Consider the following 18,132-nt stretch of genomic DNA (forward strand, 5'->3'; position numbering starts at 1 on the left):
ACTTGGCCTCTTGAGTCAGATAAGACATGGACGCTCAAATAGACGGGCTTTAATTATTAATGAACGCCCGCGCAACTTCTTATCTTCCGGTATAAAGATAAATATTTAGCGCCCACGCTGCTTGTAAATGTCCCTTGTAATTGCTTTGATGAGCCCACAATTAGCAGTGGCGGCGCATGCTCGTGAGTTGAAATGCCGACTGAGGCCACCGCCGCATAGCAGAGCCATCCTGATACCATCTCATAAAGAAGAAAAATATTTTAACGTGATTTTTTTCGTCATTAACAACACCATTTAATATGTAAATAGTATAGCACTAGTATTTTTTAATTATTTCTTTGTTGGACCTGACTGCGGCGTTCGATACGGTGGACCGCAGTATTCTATTGACTCGTTTGCAGCATCAGGTGGGCGTTAGTTGTAGCGCTCTAGAGTGGTTTAAATCTTATTTGAGGGAGAGAACTTTTTGTGTTAGCCATGGTTGTTTTATGTCGCACTCTGCCTCACTGCAGTACTGTAAATGGTGTTCCACAGGGTTCATTTTGGGGGCCCCTGATGTTTTCACTGTATTTGCTGCCCCTGGGTTCCATCCTAAGAAAACATGGTACAGTGTTTCGTTTCACCGCTACGCAAATGACAGAGTAAAACTACACAAAGTATATACAAAAAATGAATATGAAAGAGCGCGGCAATGAAAGCATTCCAGGTGGCATCCCAAAGACATCCAAAAGTGCAGAGTAGAGCAAGAACGTCATCTAATCAGGTGACCTGCAGATTCCCTCCTCGCAACACACCTGAGCAAACACGCCTGGTGACCTTTTGCCACCAATAGTAAATAACTAAAGAGGAGAAGGGTCAAATAAAATATCACACGTTTTCTCTCCAGAAAAAAGTCCAGCCTAGTGACAAAACCTGACTTTTAAGTACACTTTGGTATGCATTCAAATGAGTCTTGTTTCATTGACATGGTGTGAATGCTTTTAAGGGGAAGTCATAAATTGTCTTGTTTTATACGTCCCCACTTGTCTAAACACAGCATTGTGATCAATACTGCATTTTTAAAATATAAAAAAGATGAAAATTCCACCTGTTTTCATCTATCTCATGGGTAGCCATTTTGCTGCTTGCCGTCGACTCAAAATGATGTCCCAGTTGCTAAGGGCTCAGGTAACGACCAATCAGCTTGCAAGTGTCACATGACCAAACTCAGAAAACAAATGAGTCAAAATTGGCCATAATTGGACCACTTAAACACACACATTTATTGCACATAAATTAGCCATTTAGAAATCTGGAGGATTTGTGGACTGCATGAATCTATTCCTTTGCTGTGCTCGGCTAGCATTGGCACTACTCGTACCTCTTGAACAACGTCATTGCCCTGGCAACACCGCATTACCTATTTAGCAGTCTTGGTGGACAAACCTGGTCCACTTTCATGTTGTGCTAATGCTAGCATTTGTTAATGTTGTAATGAGGGACCAGCCAGGACTGGGCTAGGACTTCCATCGGTGCCAACTCTGCTATTCGTTGTGCGCGTGTACGAAGAGCAAAATCACTGAGAATACGCAGCGTCGCTGAGCACGCTCGGACATCTTTATTCGCGAGGATACTCTGTGCCATGGTGGGGAAATAAATTAGCGAAAGCTGGTGTCACTAGGCAACTGGGCGTGATGCTTCTTTTGTTTGGGGTGAAAGGTTGGAAGCACTCCTGCTAATCTTGCTTCACAATTAAGGAATAATAAGGACTGAAAGAATGGCTGCTATTGTGAGCGGGCTAATCGAAAGGGTATTTGCACTGTAAATGGGGGGTTGGGGGGTGGCTGTTGATATTTAACACTCTCCTAAGATGTCGCAAACAATCGGCGACGTAATTACAAGAGGAGATTTACTTGGAATAACAGCGCAGACAAACGAAAGCACCGTCATTGTTGATCGGGTGTCGCTCGCTCCCGACGGCCAACCCTGACGCGCCTCGCCAAGGTTAAAATGCAACAGGGGATATTGGGAAGGAGACTCCTGATGTCCACTGTTCCTTTTCCTTATCCGTGCTTCTTTTATATCATAGCAATCCCGATATACTGTGGCAAAAATGGATCCTCGAAGTTCCTTGTGGCAAAAGGGAAAATAAAATGCTTTTCCCAGATCAGTGAATTTGCAACCTAACCTAACGTAAGCTAGCCTCCCGCAGATGCCATGCCATCTTGATTGCTTTTGCGCATCTATGATCTTGAGTACAGTATGTCGCCGAAATTGCCCCCCCCGGAATAAAAACGGAGTAATGAAAAAAAATAGGAATTAAAATACAAATAACAGAAGAAATAGGAAAATAAAGAAATTAAGCAAATGCTAAATCGATAAATAGAAATAAAGCAATGTAAAAGAAAAATACAAACAAATATAGCGGACAAAAATACCTATAAGTAAAAAATATTAAATACAAAAAATGAAAAAGAAAATGCTGTACAGATTAAAGCTGAAATACTACAAAATAAATATGATAAAATAGCTAACAAATACAAAATATGAAAATATAAAATAAATAGAATAAAAATACAGTGACAAATAAAAACAAACAAAACAAAAGAAAAATGTAATAATAAAAATAGAAATATAAAATGTAATATAATAAACCAAAATAAAAGAACCTAATTCAAAATAAAAATAAATAATAAATAAAATCACGAAAAATAAATATGAAATCAAAAGCAGTAGAAATAAAAAACACAAAAACACCCCAATATAAATAAATACAATATTTTTTAAACATATGAGTGGAAAAACACCCTGTCACCATATTCACACACAATGACAAAGGAAATTATTTTTAAGTGTCCAAAACAAGATGCAAATGATGTGTGGGGGGTGTCCTAAAAAGGGCGGCATCCAGGGGAGTTAAGATGCCCTGACAAGGTGGGGGCTCGTCCTTCGGGCGGCGCGAGGGGGCCGCTGAGGATATTGGCCAGCCAGATTTGTGGCATGTCCCGCTGACTTCCATTTTATGGCTCGTGAATCGCAGCGCCCGCTGGGAGTCCATAATCCGCCCCCCCCCTCCCGCCCCTGCCCGCCTGCCGCCGCCCGGGCCCCGTTAATTTATTGCTCTTTCTGGATGTGTGGCCGCCGTCTGCGGATTCACCCGTCCCATCCCAATTTGTTCGCGGATCCCACCCACTTATTTCATGGCCTTATAAGAAAACCGACTCCCTCCCGGACAAGCTGTTGTTCCACACTTTCACGCCACGCCGCCTCAATGGGCCTGTGCCCGCCGGTTCGCAGGGGTTCCACAGGGTGGCTGGGCCAACTCTGGTTGCTTCTCAATGAAAGCCCATTGCGAACTCTCATTCACGCATAATTTCTCATTCACGCGCATCTCCTCCGAGCTGCTCTCGGTTCTCTGCCGCATCAATCAGCGCTTTTCCTCCGCCTCGGAAAAACTCATTTAGATCTTATCGGGAGAAAATTTGTTTGCAGGGGAAAGAGGAGGCGGCTCGTCGTGAGGGAAGTGACTGTAGTCAAGGTAGCACCATTTGATTTAATTTAGCGGCGATAGAGTCTCGGACCACTTGTACTCTGATTATTTTGCAAGGCGAGAATGGGAAGATGGACGCAAGGTAAAAAAAGACGAAGGAGCCAAAAGGGACTTTCCCCATGAAGCAAAAACAATACTTTTTTTTTGGATTGGATTATTTCTAGTTGTTGGGTCTATTTCTTTTGTGCAAAATGGGGATTATCAAGAATACCTGGTGCAAGGAGCACTCACATTAGTAGGACATTGCACTAGCATAGTTGCCCATGCATGATTAGCATGCAAATCTTTTTTCTTTTTTTTTAACTATGTACCATTTCTATTCATTGCATTTTTTAAAAATTGTGCAAGGCAACAGAATCAAAAATACAGGGGGAAAGGGGCATTGAGCAGGACACCGCGCTAGTATATTTGTCCGTGCAGGACTAGCGTCCTATATTTATTTAAATATTTTATTTCAAACTCTATATACTGTTTCTATTAGTTCTGTGCATTTATATTGTGCAAGATGGCAGTTAACATGAAGATCTTGCGACAAGAGCAGTCGCATTAAATATGTGATAGTTAATACATTGTGTGCCCATGCAGCCAATTTTTTATTTATTTTCTTACTCCACAGATTATTTGGATTATTTTTCCTGTTCATTTCTATGGCACAAACTGGAGAGAATATTAACTAATCATCGCGATGAAAAAAATCTGTAGTAGTTTGTATTATTTCCAACGAGCATTAAAGCAGAAAAATACATATTTTGATGCATGCACCTTCGATTTTAATTTGAGCCGATACTGAACTGACACCTCGTTAACAAACCGTTGCTAACATACACTGAATGATTTATCCTTATTCTAACAAGCTTCGCATTTACGCTCCTGCAACAATGACCGAAGTCTCCCTGTGCGTGTGTGTGTGTGCGTGTGTGTTTGCTTTGCGTATGGCAGGCCTAATGCTCCCTGACAACTTAATAACATCACAATTAAGTCGATGCTAAACAGATGCCCGGCTCGTGTGATTTCAGGCACTTTTGACGCCCGCGTGTTCGGTGTCGCCGTCGGCCTCATTCGCTTGACGGACGTGACCGACGCTTATCGGATCCTCGTTTCGGGACCTTGTTGTTGTGGCTTTTCAGCACATGTTCTTCTTCGTCCCTCGCTTCCCTCCCTGCCGCCTCGCTGCAGCCAAACTATTCCTGGCTTGAGAAAAGAAAGTGTTTACTCTGGAATCATGCTGTGCTCACAACGCCGTTGCCCGCGAGGCGCTTTGCATATTTTCCGCCCGTATTACGAGGCTTGAAAAGGATGGAGGGTGGGGGGGGGGGGGGTGGAATAATTGAGAGGCAATGAAACAGGCCACAAAAAGGACCCTCCCCACGCGTGGCTGTTATCACCGGGCGGAGATGATTCACGTACGAATGGTCCCGACCGACAAAGTCCCGCCAAGGCCGCCGGCTCACAGTCACACGGGAGTGGCTGTCGCCTCCGCCGCCACGACGGGTAACTGCTCATTTTGTGACGTGGCCTTCGCTCACTCGCGGCGCATTTCCATGCAAATTACAAGTCGTGCCAGTGAAAGCTACAATCTCGCACAAAACAAATCGACTTGCTATTCGGGCCCAAAACGCGAGCGTCTTCGGACCTTATTATGCTGTTTTTACACTTGCGTTGGGGCGCCGTAACCTTCACCAGAACGCTTCCAAGCAACCACCTCTCACCGCGGCACGATTGTGTATCACACGAGTGTCGTTAGGCTGCGATGCGCAGCGTCGATCGATGCAAGGCTTTACTGGACGCGCAGGAGGAAAAAGAGCCCATTTGACACAATACATTCGGAAAACATTTAAGGTGGGGGGAAAAAAATGACTGTTACAAACTAGAAATGCAGTTTTGGCGAAGGGAGGGGGGGGGGGGTCGTGGCCACAATCGTTACCCTGCCCGAATAATACTAACATCACAATTTTAAGCAAATCAGCACTGCCAATCAACAAAATGGGAGACTTCCTGGGGGGGGGGGGGGGGGGGGGCTTCTTGAGACTTTTTTGTAGAGATAGCTACCAAATTTCATGTTTCTAGCTCAAACTGACTGCAGGGGCTCCATTCTCAAAGAATTACTCAGCGGTGCTGTCAATTTTGGGGCTCATGCCCCAATTTCAGTTTGTCTTTGCAATTTCATTTAGTGTCCATCTGTTTTATGTATGTGATTTAAATTTAGTAGCAATCGGATTAAAAAAAAGTGTTCTGACAAGTTATGAACAAAGAACCCCTAAAGATTTCATCAATTATGCTAAAATGGCCGTTTTGAAACAGTCTGGCAAACTTCCTATGATTCTTTTTTAGGCATGTATTCTTGAGACATTTGTGGCTCTACTAATGAGAGACAGGCCTACATCATTTTGTGTCAGCAAATCAAACCTCGGGGGCTGAATTTTCAAAGACTTTGGATGCTAGGACTCATGGAATGAACCAAAATGACCTTAAAATGGACGCTTTCAGCCAAAACGGTTTCTGAGTCTTTTCGCATAAGGTAAGATAAGATATCCTTTATTTGTCCCATACTGGGGAAATTTACATATGCATATGGCTCCTTGATAATTTTTTGTGGATCTACTCATGCTAGACAGACCGACCAAACGTCATTGTGCAATGTGAAACTGGCCAGTATCAGTATTGGTTCAGATACTCTCCGATACTTGGTAAAATGCTCCGATACTACACACCGACACCACGTAACCTGCCTGACGTATGACTGCTGCGCAGAAGCCACGTCAACAGTCTGCGATAGTGCATTTGTTTTGACTCCACTTTATTTTGCAGTCAACACACAGATCCAGATTTTTTGTGTATCCACCACAGTACGTTCTTCTTCATGTACTTTCTACTGTATGTACCCTTTTTTACAAAAGTGGCTCTTAAATGTGTTATATTGGACGGAAATCAAGAAACGTTACTGTGTTTGAACAATATTTGGTTATAATAATACACATTTTGATCTGCAGTTCCTGAACGCATCCTCGCATGCCACTGTCTGACAAGCGCAGAGTGAAATTAGCCCGCCGCCAAAACATCCTCCCCACGGTTTGCTGGTTGAGGGTAAAAAAAATAAAAAATAAAAATAAAGCCTGCTAAAATTAGCCCCGGCTGTGTATGTTGCATAACGGCCGTAGCGCACATAAACAAGGCAGAAAGTAAATAGGCTTGGAGTTGGAAGTATGACAGTAGCAGGGTTTTATTTTGGTTTTGAGGATGAAAGCTTCCTCGACCGCCTGGGAGAATGTTTGCTTACAAAAGTCCCAGTTTAGCGGCAGAAGATTCACTGCAGATATTCTTGGAGTAGTTTCGTGATTTTTCCATTACTCACAAAGAAGTGGAGTATTTGCTGTATGTTTTCTACGTCAGAAATAAACACCACGTGATGTTTTCGCTGAGAATGACGACGACTTCAAGAATGCGCCGGCGAGCTCCAAACCGTCCCGTGGTTTTATTTTTTTCGGCCCCCGTCGAGGCTGAGTCAGACTGCAGCTGATCGCTCCGCGCCACAATAGCGACCATTCAACGCGGCGAGGCGGCGAGCCCAAATACTGATGGCGAGAGGGTGTCGGGTCACCGCCGGCTACTGTACACATGACATGACGGCCTTTACCTTTCATAAACAAACACTAGCGCTGCGTCTGAATAAGGACATTGTTGGCGACAGAGGAGCGGCGTGCTTGAAAATAGGCCGCAGGCAGACGCAACCTATATTTCTTCTCAACTATAGTTTCATATGTACCAGTGGAAAAAGAAAAAAAAAAAGTGAAGCATGGAGAGTCTCTGTCGTTAAAATGCAGAAGTGCAGTCCATTAAGTGCGATTAATCATGGCCAACAGCTTTTTAAAATCTCTCTCCTTGAATCTTGCCCTTTTCTGCCTCTGAATTGCAATTTGTGCCTTCTGTGACAATCCCGCCATGTTTTTGCGGTTCACGCACGCTGAAAGTGGAGCCTCAAAACACGATACGGACTCCCAAGGATTTCCGTTGTAATATGTGAGCAGATGTGTGGCGTTCAATCGCCTTGTGTGAGGGCGACCAGCGGCCAGCTACAAAGTCAAACATAATCACTCTGCATACGGCACGCGTGCCCCTTTAAGGGGAGTGGCATTGTGAGTGACACGAGAAACTCGATTTCAAATTTGTCTCGCCGTTTCGCATCTCAACCTCCTCCTATAGATGCTGAATCGGTAGCTTCCCTGTTGCTGTGGCGTCGTTTTGCACACTGCCCCCCCCCCACCTTTCTGTAAAAACGGCTACCATTGGTTCCAGACCAGAAAGTTTATATTTAGAGCCCGAGGAGGAATATTTGCGAAACTTTGCCGACATCGCCCTCACCTCTCAGATGTTTGGGAGGGGAACGGACGGCCACAAATTTGGGGGAAAAGTGGCCAAAAAGGAACAGGCTGCCACTGGCAATGATGATAATGATGAGTGTCTATTTCGGGAATCTCTTTGCATGCACATTGGCAGCACCGCTGTTGAAACGTCTAATTCAGTTAAGTCGGAAATGAGCAGTCGCTTGATTGGGCCCACGATTGTTTACATGGCATGTTTGCAAACATTTAATGACACCGTAGAATCAAAATGCAACCAGACTTGTTCTTCGACAATGCCACCATCATAAATACCTTTTGAGGAGAGTTCAGAATTCAATCGACATTTTGGGCAAACAGTTCTTTTGAAAAGTCACACAAACTGGAATTGAAATGTAGAATCAAGAACTTTTAAAAAATGTCAATTCAACTTTTTTCATGAAACATAAACAGTAAAATCGGCCTTAAAAGTGACACAAAAATTTGACATTTTAAACACCCCTGGAATCGGACAATTTAAACATTGTAAGGATAATTAACGGTGGACCCGTGAACTGTGAATATGAATTGGGGGAGGCTCACTAGATTTCTGCTCCCATTATTTCCTGCGGCCAAATTGTTAAATGATCTGTCACATACTCGCACAGGCTGAAAATTAAGACCCGAGCACACCATTAGGTCTACTTAACAGCAACGGACATCGGAGACAATCCTGTCCGTCTAAATTAAACACCTCATTCCGCTTCACATCTGCTGAAGGAGGAGGATTTACTTCCTCCCATTTCCATCTTGGCAGCCGCACCGTCTTCCCATCTCCATAGCGGGAGGGAAAAGGAGGCATCGCGATAAACAACACCAGGCCCTGCCAAGTGTTCCCGACTATGTTGATTACTGTTACGTCTCTTGCGATTTAGGGCGAATCCGGCGCGGTGCCATCTCACCATCCGTTATCATATCCGCCAAGCCAGACGAGATTGGCCAATGCGGGCTCGTTGTCAAAATATATATGTATCTATCTATCTCAGTGTACCGCAGCAAAACAAATGAGTGGTGTTGTTTTGTTCTTACCGGTGTGGATCTGCCGGTGAGCCTCCAGGGATTCTTCGGTCTGGAACTGAGCGCCGCACTGGTCGCAGACAATGGCCTTCTCGCCAGCTGGAGGGCAAAAACACAAGATGAAGAGTGGCCGTTTATCGCACGCCGGGCAACACGGAGACGAGACGAGCGTGGGGAAACGTGAGTCTTATCATGGAAAATGTCACCATTTCATTAAATGTGGGGGAAAAAAAGAGAAGATACAATTTTTGGCTTTTGTTGATATCTGAAAGGCGATAAATTATGGTTAATTGACATTTGAATTGCTTGTAAAAAAAATTGTTGAGTCTCTGGAGTGCCTGCTTACCCATCAAGTGTGAAATTAAACAACTTAGTAACTCTGATGTGAGTGGCCTGTTTCTGAAAACGGGACTGTGAGCAAGCCTTTCTGAATTTATATAATTCTGCACACTCCAAATTTCCCCGCTTATGACTTGGCAGCCAGGCTGCGCAGAGATCGACATTCAAGACGACAAGGAAACGCAACAATATCACTATTAAACCCTACACTATTGAGCCAAAAGCTAAGCAAGAGCCGCAGAGCTTGAAGCACGGACTAGCGTTAGCACCCGGAAAGCGGCACACAATTGTTCGGCAAAGTTTCCGACATGGCGGGGACGGCAGTTGCGTTTGGGCAACATCGATCCAAGTTCTAACTCGACAGGATTGGTGACAACGTGCTGCACCCAAGAGTGAAAATCATGAGGAGAATGAGCAAACTTCCCAGACACACTCATGTAGCTTTGCCTTACTGCAGTCCATTTAGCTTCAAACTAGCAAACAATGCAAAAAAACAAAACAAAACAGATGGGCTAACAAATAGCCTTGGCTTCACCGCATTACAGCCACAAGCAATTGATATTTTTTACAAAACCAGTGGCGCAACACATGTAGACAGACAATATAACAACACTTACAGGCATATAATCTCTATCCTCTGCGAAAAAATGGCTAATATTAAGGTAGCTCAGTGAGTTAGTTGTGAAACTCTTATATGTGTTTGTCCCTGTCTGTCCTATCCAACCAGGTGGTCAAGATGCACACACTGGAAGGAACATCCCATTGAATTGAAGTACAAAAAGTGGCAAGGACAGAGAGTCTAATTCTTTACATTCTATATATTTATTATGTCATTACAGTGCTCCTTGGCCTACCCATTCATTTCATTCGGAAACCAATCATGCACGTGACTGGTTATTATGACCCTTGATGGGACAAGCTGAAGAAACAACAACATGAAGTTGACTGATGAATGGGTTTATTTGAACGTGGAAGACGCTTGTATTGCCTAAAAGATGGCTGCCTTCTCATTTGAAACACAAACCGCTGCGATTAATGCCACCCCTTCCAAAGTCCATTTGGGTAAATTATTTGGACGCACGCATTGAAACCAGAGTGCCTATTTATCTGCTGTTAACATGAACCGCCACTTTTCTTGTTCTCGTGCTCCGAATACAAACAGTTTACAGTGCTGCCTCGGGGGCTGCCGATGTGTCATGTTCACTTTATCGAGAGCATGTACAACCGTGTACGGCAATAAACGAACGTATACGCCGCGCACAATCGCATCAGAGTGCGGGCTAATTATGGTTTTACGGGCTTTGGCACGGCGTGCTGTACATGCCATACGCATCACACATCAAACACATGCACCAAGTGAACATCTGGTGATTGTGTTTGTACGCCTGTGTGTGTGTCTGTGTGTGTGTCCAGCGCCAGCACACGCCGATCTCTCGGTTTGTTCTTGGCAAGGCCTCCTGGGTTACGACACCCCCAGAGAGAGCAAGAGAGCACCATGAAAACAGGAAAGCGATTCTTAGATGGACCCCCCCCCCCGGCCCCCCGAGAAAAAAAAAGAATGAAAAAGAATAAGGGGGGCGAGCGATGTTTTGTGTGGTTTTGCAACTGCGGTGATATGAGGGAACGGCCTGTACTGTAACGAGCGCCGAATGGAAAAGCAGAAATGACACAGAGCGTACATGACAGTGTGTGCCTGCCAGAAGAGTGCTTATGCAACAAGTTATGCAAAAGAGGAGGGAGGAAAAAAAAAAGAAAGGACAGTCAGCGTGCTGTACAAGTGAATGTGGCCGGATCGCGAAATGCGGCCTCATAAAAAGCGGCACATCTTGGTGTCATCTGTGTTTATTTTCATTTCACAAAAAATAAATAAAAAATACTCGACGCTAACTGCAAATTCAAGAGGCCTCATTAGCTGGCGTATGGCGGACGCAACGGCAAGCATATGGCAGATTAGCAGCCACTTAACCTTTGCTGATCGACACGAGCAGCGCTAGCGAAATGACGCAGCACACGCTGACAAGCACAAATCTGCACGAATGCGCCAACGTTAACAAGCCGTCTGAGTGACTAGCGCTCACTTTGGGCAAATAGCAACTTCGGGGAAGACTCAGACGTGTCATATGAAGCACTTGCTCGTGTCTCGATAGACAGCTCCTTTCACAGGCAAAATAGATACATACTTAGGGGAAGTCAAGTCAAAGATTTTCTTGACAATAAAATCCTCGATGCGGGCCCATGAGTCTTAAAAATGCTATTGTGATTAATATTGCGTTTGTGGGATGGAAATCAAGAAGCAAACGCCACCCGTTTTTCTCACAGACGTATATACGTGTAACCTGGACAGCCCGCTGTCTCTCGCGGCTGAAGCCAGGGGGCAGCCATCTTGCGTTGCCTTAGTTACTGACAACTTTTTTCTGAGAAGTGATTTTTTTTTATGCCTGTATGGGGTCACGTGAGCCTCTCAAAATGCAAACCTCATTGTTTGCAGCAACCGTTCAGAATATATTATCTCAGTCTCGTGAATACTGTAGTGAGTTACCGATGTTATGTTTTCCAGCCATATTGTGTCCCGAATGGGCTTGCTTTCATTTCATCACTGACGGTTCTGACAACACAATGTCGTACTCTCGCTGTAGAGACAGAAAACAACGTGAAAACGTCGCAGAGAAATCAATGTCACGTTCGATGCACTTAGCCAGTGGCAACCGCAAGATGGGCGCCGATGGCTTTACGACTCGCTACGGCGAGTCTGCGGTATTAGCAGTTCAGATTATTATATGATGAATGTCTGTGGTTTTTATTCATTTCAGAGGTGTAGGGGGGCGGCGGCCATTTTGCGATTTCTTGTCTACTAATGAATGACATCCGAGTTGCTCAGGGCTCAGGTAATGACCAATCACAACTCAGCTTGCCAACATCACATGACCAAACCGTTTGACTGGAGCTGTAAAGCTGCTCTGTGCGGCGTTGGAGCACAACCGTTTTCCTGTAGTTTCCCGGTGGCTATGTTATTCCTCTAAGCTGGTTGTTCGGAAGCGGGGGCGGGAACGGGGCACAAATCGCTCCAGATTGTCCTTTATGCCCGTACGCCACTTTGGCGTATTTCTTTCCCGTCATTCCGACAGCAAAAGGACGTGGCTTTTGTAGCGTTGGGAGAGCAGCCTTTTGTTGGCTGTGATATAGAACACTCGAGACAAAGATAACAGCTGATGTGAACCCCCTTATCGGCGTCCAAAAAGACCATCTTTCCAAGTTCACCCGCTCGCCATCAAAGGGGGACCTGGAGATTTATCACTTTAATTTGGCAGTGAAAGTGGCTAATGGCGAGGAGCCCCCCCCCTCCATAAGACCCCCCCCCCCCCCCCCCGCCCTGCCGCCATTTGCGTCTAGCGAGCTAACAAGTGACGTGCGCTTGGCCTGGCCGGTGTGTACCTTGGCTTTGCCCGCCGAGCCCCCTCTTTCGTGCCCCGCCGCGACCTCGCACAAGTTGATCCTCCTTGAAGCGAGGCGCTCGGCGGACGCCTCCTCGCAATTTATGGGCGGGTGCCACAAGCGGGGGGCACGGCCCGCACTAAACTGCCTCCCGCCCCGTGCCTGGCCCATTTAGCGCATGCCTCATGGCCTCCCACTAGACTTCACCGCTGCCATTTCGGCTTTTAAAAGCGAAGCTGATTTACTACAAATGACCTCGCTTTTACAATACCATCGACGCCGTTGTGTTGATCTTAGCCTCTGGAAAGCCACGGCTGCCATTTTTTCTTTGGTTTTTTTTCCTCCCACCCCAAAACCAAATTAAATTTGCTCTTTTCACACAAAGTTGACACCTGAAAGCGGCGCGGCGCAATCGCACAGATTGATCTCATGGCCACTGAGGGCCAATGAATTCAACGTTGCCATTCTCTCTGATGCGGCATTCATTCATCCAGAGAGGCGAGGCGCACTTATCAACTTTAATTCATCGGTTCAAAGCAAGTTGAAAATGAGAGAGAAAATCAACACTGCATGTCGGTAACTACCTATACACATAATGCGTGTTCTCGCTTGAGAAATGCCATCGATCCCCTGTCATGAGGACGAAGTCATTCAGTCCTTTTATGCCGACGCTTGCTATCACAGAGAGTTGATGACGTTTTTTTCCATATAAAGAAAGTTGTGATGAGTTGGAACCGAAAAGATGAATTGGAATTTCAATTTGTGTTCTTATGCCCCAAATTAATCCATCATTAAAACATGTAACGTGCAGAAAAACTAAATTAATTGGTATGCTAGATCCTTCTAGTTGTACTGAATTAAACGTTCAAACATGCAAAATATTACAGTGGCAGTACAGTTCATTCTTATTTAAATCTGAAGGGCAAAGTAGTGACATTTAAAATGTTACTTTCCAAACATTTGTGCATCATCTTACAGTAGCCTACAATCATATTAAACATATATTTGAGGAATAAGTCCTCTGCCTTGTTTTTCAATGTTGTTCATGATCATGGAGAGCTATGTTTTATTCTTTTTTTAAGTGGTACTTGGTGGTAAACGTTTGAAAACTCTCAGTCTTGTCCCGTTGCAAGTTACGCAAACCGCATGCTGCGCTTATGCACGTGTGCAGAGAAGCTGCATGGTCGGGACGTAGCGGCGATCAGGTGTTGTCGAGCGGCGCGAAAAAACCACTTCCCGTTTCACTTCCTCCTTGGAGAGCTGTTGCACAAGTGAGCGCTGTTGTTATTTCATATTAAGATGCAAAAAAAAAAAAAAAAAAAGAACATGGCAAGGGAGGGCTGCCCCCGCTGTCAATCGAGCCACTGCAGTGATAACGTCTTCCACTTTGGGCACTAAATCAATAGTCAGCATTTCGTAGTGCGCTTGGCGTGTACTGTGATTGGCGAGGGACTTTGTTTTTGCAAACCAGGCAAAGCTATAGACGCTTTTAAGACAAGCACCTTGAATGAATATCTTATAAACCAAAATTGCAACTCATGTTTGTGTCTGATCCGTTCATCACAATCGACAGTTAAAAATGTTCAGGCTGCAGTATTGCCTTCAATTTAATCGTTTATAAACATGTCGAATGTGTGAACGTCTCAATTGTCTTTATTGGAAATTGAGACATACCTTGGAGAACTCGAATTTGAAGCTAATGCTAATGCTAATAACAGCAGCTGCTTGCTGGTGCGACATGCTGCAATTGACACACATGAGCCGATTCGTCGACTAATTGCGACTACGTACCATCGGTGACTAGTCGACGAGCAAAATAATCAGTCGCGGCAACCCTACATGGCAACACAGAAGCTGAAATCTTCTGCGAATGCTTCCACACCACACTTTGTGATCATCAAAGTAGTTTGAGATGTTAGGACCACTCGACTGAGAAACTGGCGACGACTAAGATTGCTCGCCATGGGTTGGACAGATTGGTGGACTAGTCCGTCGACAAGTCACTCACTGTACGTCGCCGGCACTGACGGATGAAAAGAGACATTATTTGTTGTCCATGACTTTCGAACCGGATACGTGAAATGACAATGACAACAGCACAGTGGTTGTGAATGACCGGATTCGATTTAGGTCGAGGTTTTCAATCATGCTGTTCCCATTTCGACCTTGACATCGGTGCCACGAGTTCTACGCATTGTCCAGCAATGCGACGCTCACATGGGAGTCACGTCAAATTCCCTGTGCAATAGTGCATTGTCCTGATTGCTAGCACACACATTCCATGGCCTCGTGGTATTTCAGGTTTCCAACTGTTTGAGATTTTGTGTGTGTGTGTGGAGAAAACACTCCCCCGTGCCCCCCCCCCCCCCCCACACACACACACAGTCACATAATTTGCTACTTGTTGTTCCAACCTAGTTCCTGTCATAGGTATGATTGTTTGCAACAGATGCCCTCCTTCGGGAGCGCCAGTCGAAGCGGAATCTTTCATCAAAGTCGCTCTCAGAATGAAACATCAGAGGGAGAGTGCCTGTCGCCGCTTGTAGCGACACAAAGTAGGCCATCGCATCCAGCGAAACATTCACCCGCCGTCCTTTGACTGGCTTCTGAGAGAGCGTCGGCTCCTCCCGTTTATGATACAGTTTCAGTCTAGCGCGATAAGTCTTTCATCTGGAAACACGGAGAAGCGTTTGCCGTCGTGTGTCTGGAAGATTTTTTTACACAATGGGCCCGAGGACATCAGATTTTTGGAGCAGCAATTTCTACCGAGTTTGGATGAGATACGTATGGTAAATGAAGGAAACGCAACTAATTGCTGCCAGCGTAAACTCAAAAGGAATGTTTCAAGCAAAGGTCAGGCTATTGAATAGACAGACCTGAAAACCTGGAATCAGCCATTTTTAATATTTTATCATCTATATTTATTTATATACTTTTTGTTCTTTTATATGTACAGGTACATACTTTATTTTTATTCTTCTACTTCTCCCTTTCATAATTTTGCTGCTGTAAATTGGGAATTTCTCCATTGTGAGACAAATAAAGGTTTTCTTATCTTAAAACTTCAGCCAGTGTGCAAAAATACGTTCGTAGCGAGCGTTAAAAAAATTATGAAACGAGCAGCATTTTTCCTGTTCCGCTTTTTGTGCGCGTGCGTCGTCATTAACGGACAAACTAGGTCTTGTCTCTCATCATTTTTCTTCTGTTTCTGCATTGCTTCATATCTGACCATGTTATTGTCTTTGTGGTTTTCCAGCCACATCATGTTTTTCACCCAGGCCTTCAATTTCTCACTCCTTTTTGGAAATATATTTTGGCACAATGCAAGGAGGTCAAGTTCACACAGAAGGAAAACAACTAAACAAATCCAACACTTCTGTTCTGGGATATTCATTCCTAAGTGACACACCGCCTATGCAACTTTGCCTTCCTGTGGGAGGAGGGCCTCAGCAATCACATCATTTGGGAAGGCAGCGAGGCTAAACGGGAAATGAAAAAAAGGCTAATTACAGTGACTGGACAAGCAATATCACACCCAGTGGTTTTTAATAGTGTAAATAGTAAGTGTGTGTGTGTGGTAAGCAGACAAACTGTGTGGCCAAAACAGACGAACTAAATGTTTGCTCAGCTGCAGTAAACCACTTATCTAAGACTAGACTGTATGACAAAAAAGCAAAACAATACAATAAATACTCACAGAGACCATGAACTCCATCCTGCCATGGAGCTGCAAGAACCAAGGCAATTCGCTCGGACCCTTCACATCCTGGTCACCACTTCTTTCAACTCCTTCCCTCGGGTAAGCACTACAACCCTTAAACTTGAACTTAATCGACAATTACCAATGTTAAAATGGCACTTTAGAGAACAATTTTAGGGGAGTGATTATTTCTAGAGCTTGTGTGAAGAGACCGCGCTCCACTTAGGAGGGTAAATTGTTATTTTTAGGTCAAACAACAACGCCAACGGGGCGCCTCAGACACATTATGACAACCATCAAACAAATGAGATGTTGGGAGCAAACAGTGTAACAGAGAAGTAGAAACGATCTGTCAGCAAGGGGATGGCGCTGGGATTGTTTGGGGGGGGGGGGGGGTTGCGGAGACGACGAGCCCATCAAAAGCGTCACAAACGCACTTGGCTGGAGATGACTCGTCGGCGGTGAGCGGAAGGGAGAAATCAAAAGGAAACTGCGACAGAGACGGAATATTCAGGTCGTTCTTGACAGCTTTACAGTCTGTTGCGCCAGGCGGGACGTCTCGGGACAAATATTGACTCACACAATCACACACACTGGTACACGCTCACTTGTACAGGAGGCCGCGCTCAAAAATAGAAGAGTTTCGATTGCAACATCACTCAGCCCTTGTTTTTTTATTTCATTTTTTAAATTCTGGCTCTTAATCGAGTTTGTCTGAAAAGCTATTTGTTTGTCCTGGAGGTCTCTCTCTCTCTCTCACGCACACACACACAGATTCTGATGACTACCAAATTTAAATCACATTTTGCCATAACCGCACGTTTCAGTCTCATGTTGAACCTAAAGTGCAACATCTCCTGCGAACCGACCCGAACGAGGACAAAATAAATCCAGTCCAGGTAGTAAAAGATAAAGTGCACTTCGGTAGTCCTTGCCAGACACTGACCAAATGTTCCAACGCCCCGCCTCCGAACCCCGACACCGTCACCACCGCACAACCACACCCGCTTCAATATCTTGGCCTGACTAACCCTCTCCCACCCTGAAAGGTGAAAGGTGCCATGTGTTTTCAGCTTTCAACCAATCCCCCCCCCCACGCAGGCAGGCACAACTGCTGTCTGCGCTCCAGAGACAAAGAAGAAAATGTATGTGATCACTCCTGCATGTGTTTATTGTTGTGTACGTGAAGGAAGGAAACAAGAGCTGGATGCATAGACGAAGCAAAACCCACCCCCTCAGGGCTATCCTGGTGTGAAGGGCAGGAAGTAAGTAAGGCGCCCTCGTGGCCCCGGGGCCCGCTGGTATTATTAGAAGTGAGCTGCACCAGGGTGGGTGGGCTCCTTTTGAAACATATATACATATACTGTAGATGTATCTAAACCCACCTGAATGACGCTACACTCATGGTTAGCCGAATGAAGTTATAACGGCAAGCATTTTAATGGAAAAGCGCTTTTGTTAGATTTGGTTTCGCAAGTGACAATGGTCTCATTGATGGGCATATTGTTCCCTATGCATTAGTCAGCGCTGCTAGCTTTCCGCGAGTTGATTTCAGCATGATGCTAATTCCACTGGGAGGCACATGATTGGCGATTAATCGACTTCAAGCTCTTAATCATTTACGCAGGCGAAGTTGATGCATGGACAAGTCGGCTTTATCGGTTCAAGTCCGAGTGCAAACTAGCAACGCACTGCATTGGAAGACAGTGTTTGCATTGAAAACGGATCGTTCGACCTGG

At 45.0% G+C, this 18,132-nt stretch overlaps 1 protein-coding gene across 2 annotated transcripts in view; it reads right to left on the minus strand.

The window, feature by feature from the left end:
- The window catches only part of zbtb16a (zinc finger and BTB domain containing 16a), a 97,693-nt gene that overhangs the window by 28,753 nt on the left and 50,808 nt on the right, over positions 1-18,132 (minus strand). For both annotated transcript variants that reach the window (XR_015103078.1, XM_086131198.1), the window contains exon 4: positions 8,935-9,021. Coding sequence is in view for 1 of the 2 variants with exons in the window: in XM_086131198.1 (XP_085987324.1) it covers positions 8,935-9,021 (87 nt within the window). In the remaining variant the exon portion in view is untranslated. The remainder of the gene's footprint in view (positions 1-8,934; positions 9,022-18,132) is intronic.

This window comes from Hippocampus guttulatus, chromosome 15 (assembly GCF_054856545.1).
Source record: "Hippocampus guttulatus isolate MCC_2025c chromosome 15, RoL_Hgut_1.0, whole genome shotgun sequence".
In the NCBI taxonomy this organism is placed as follows: domain Eukaryota; kingdom Metazoa; phylum Chordata; class Actinopteri; order Syngnathiformes; family Syngnathidae; genus Hippocampus; species Hippocampus guttulatus.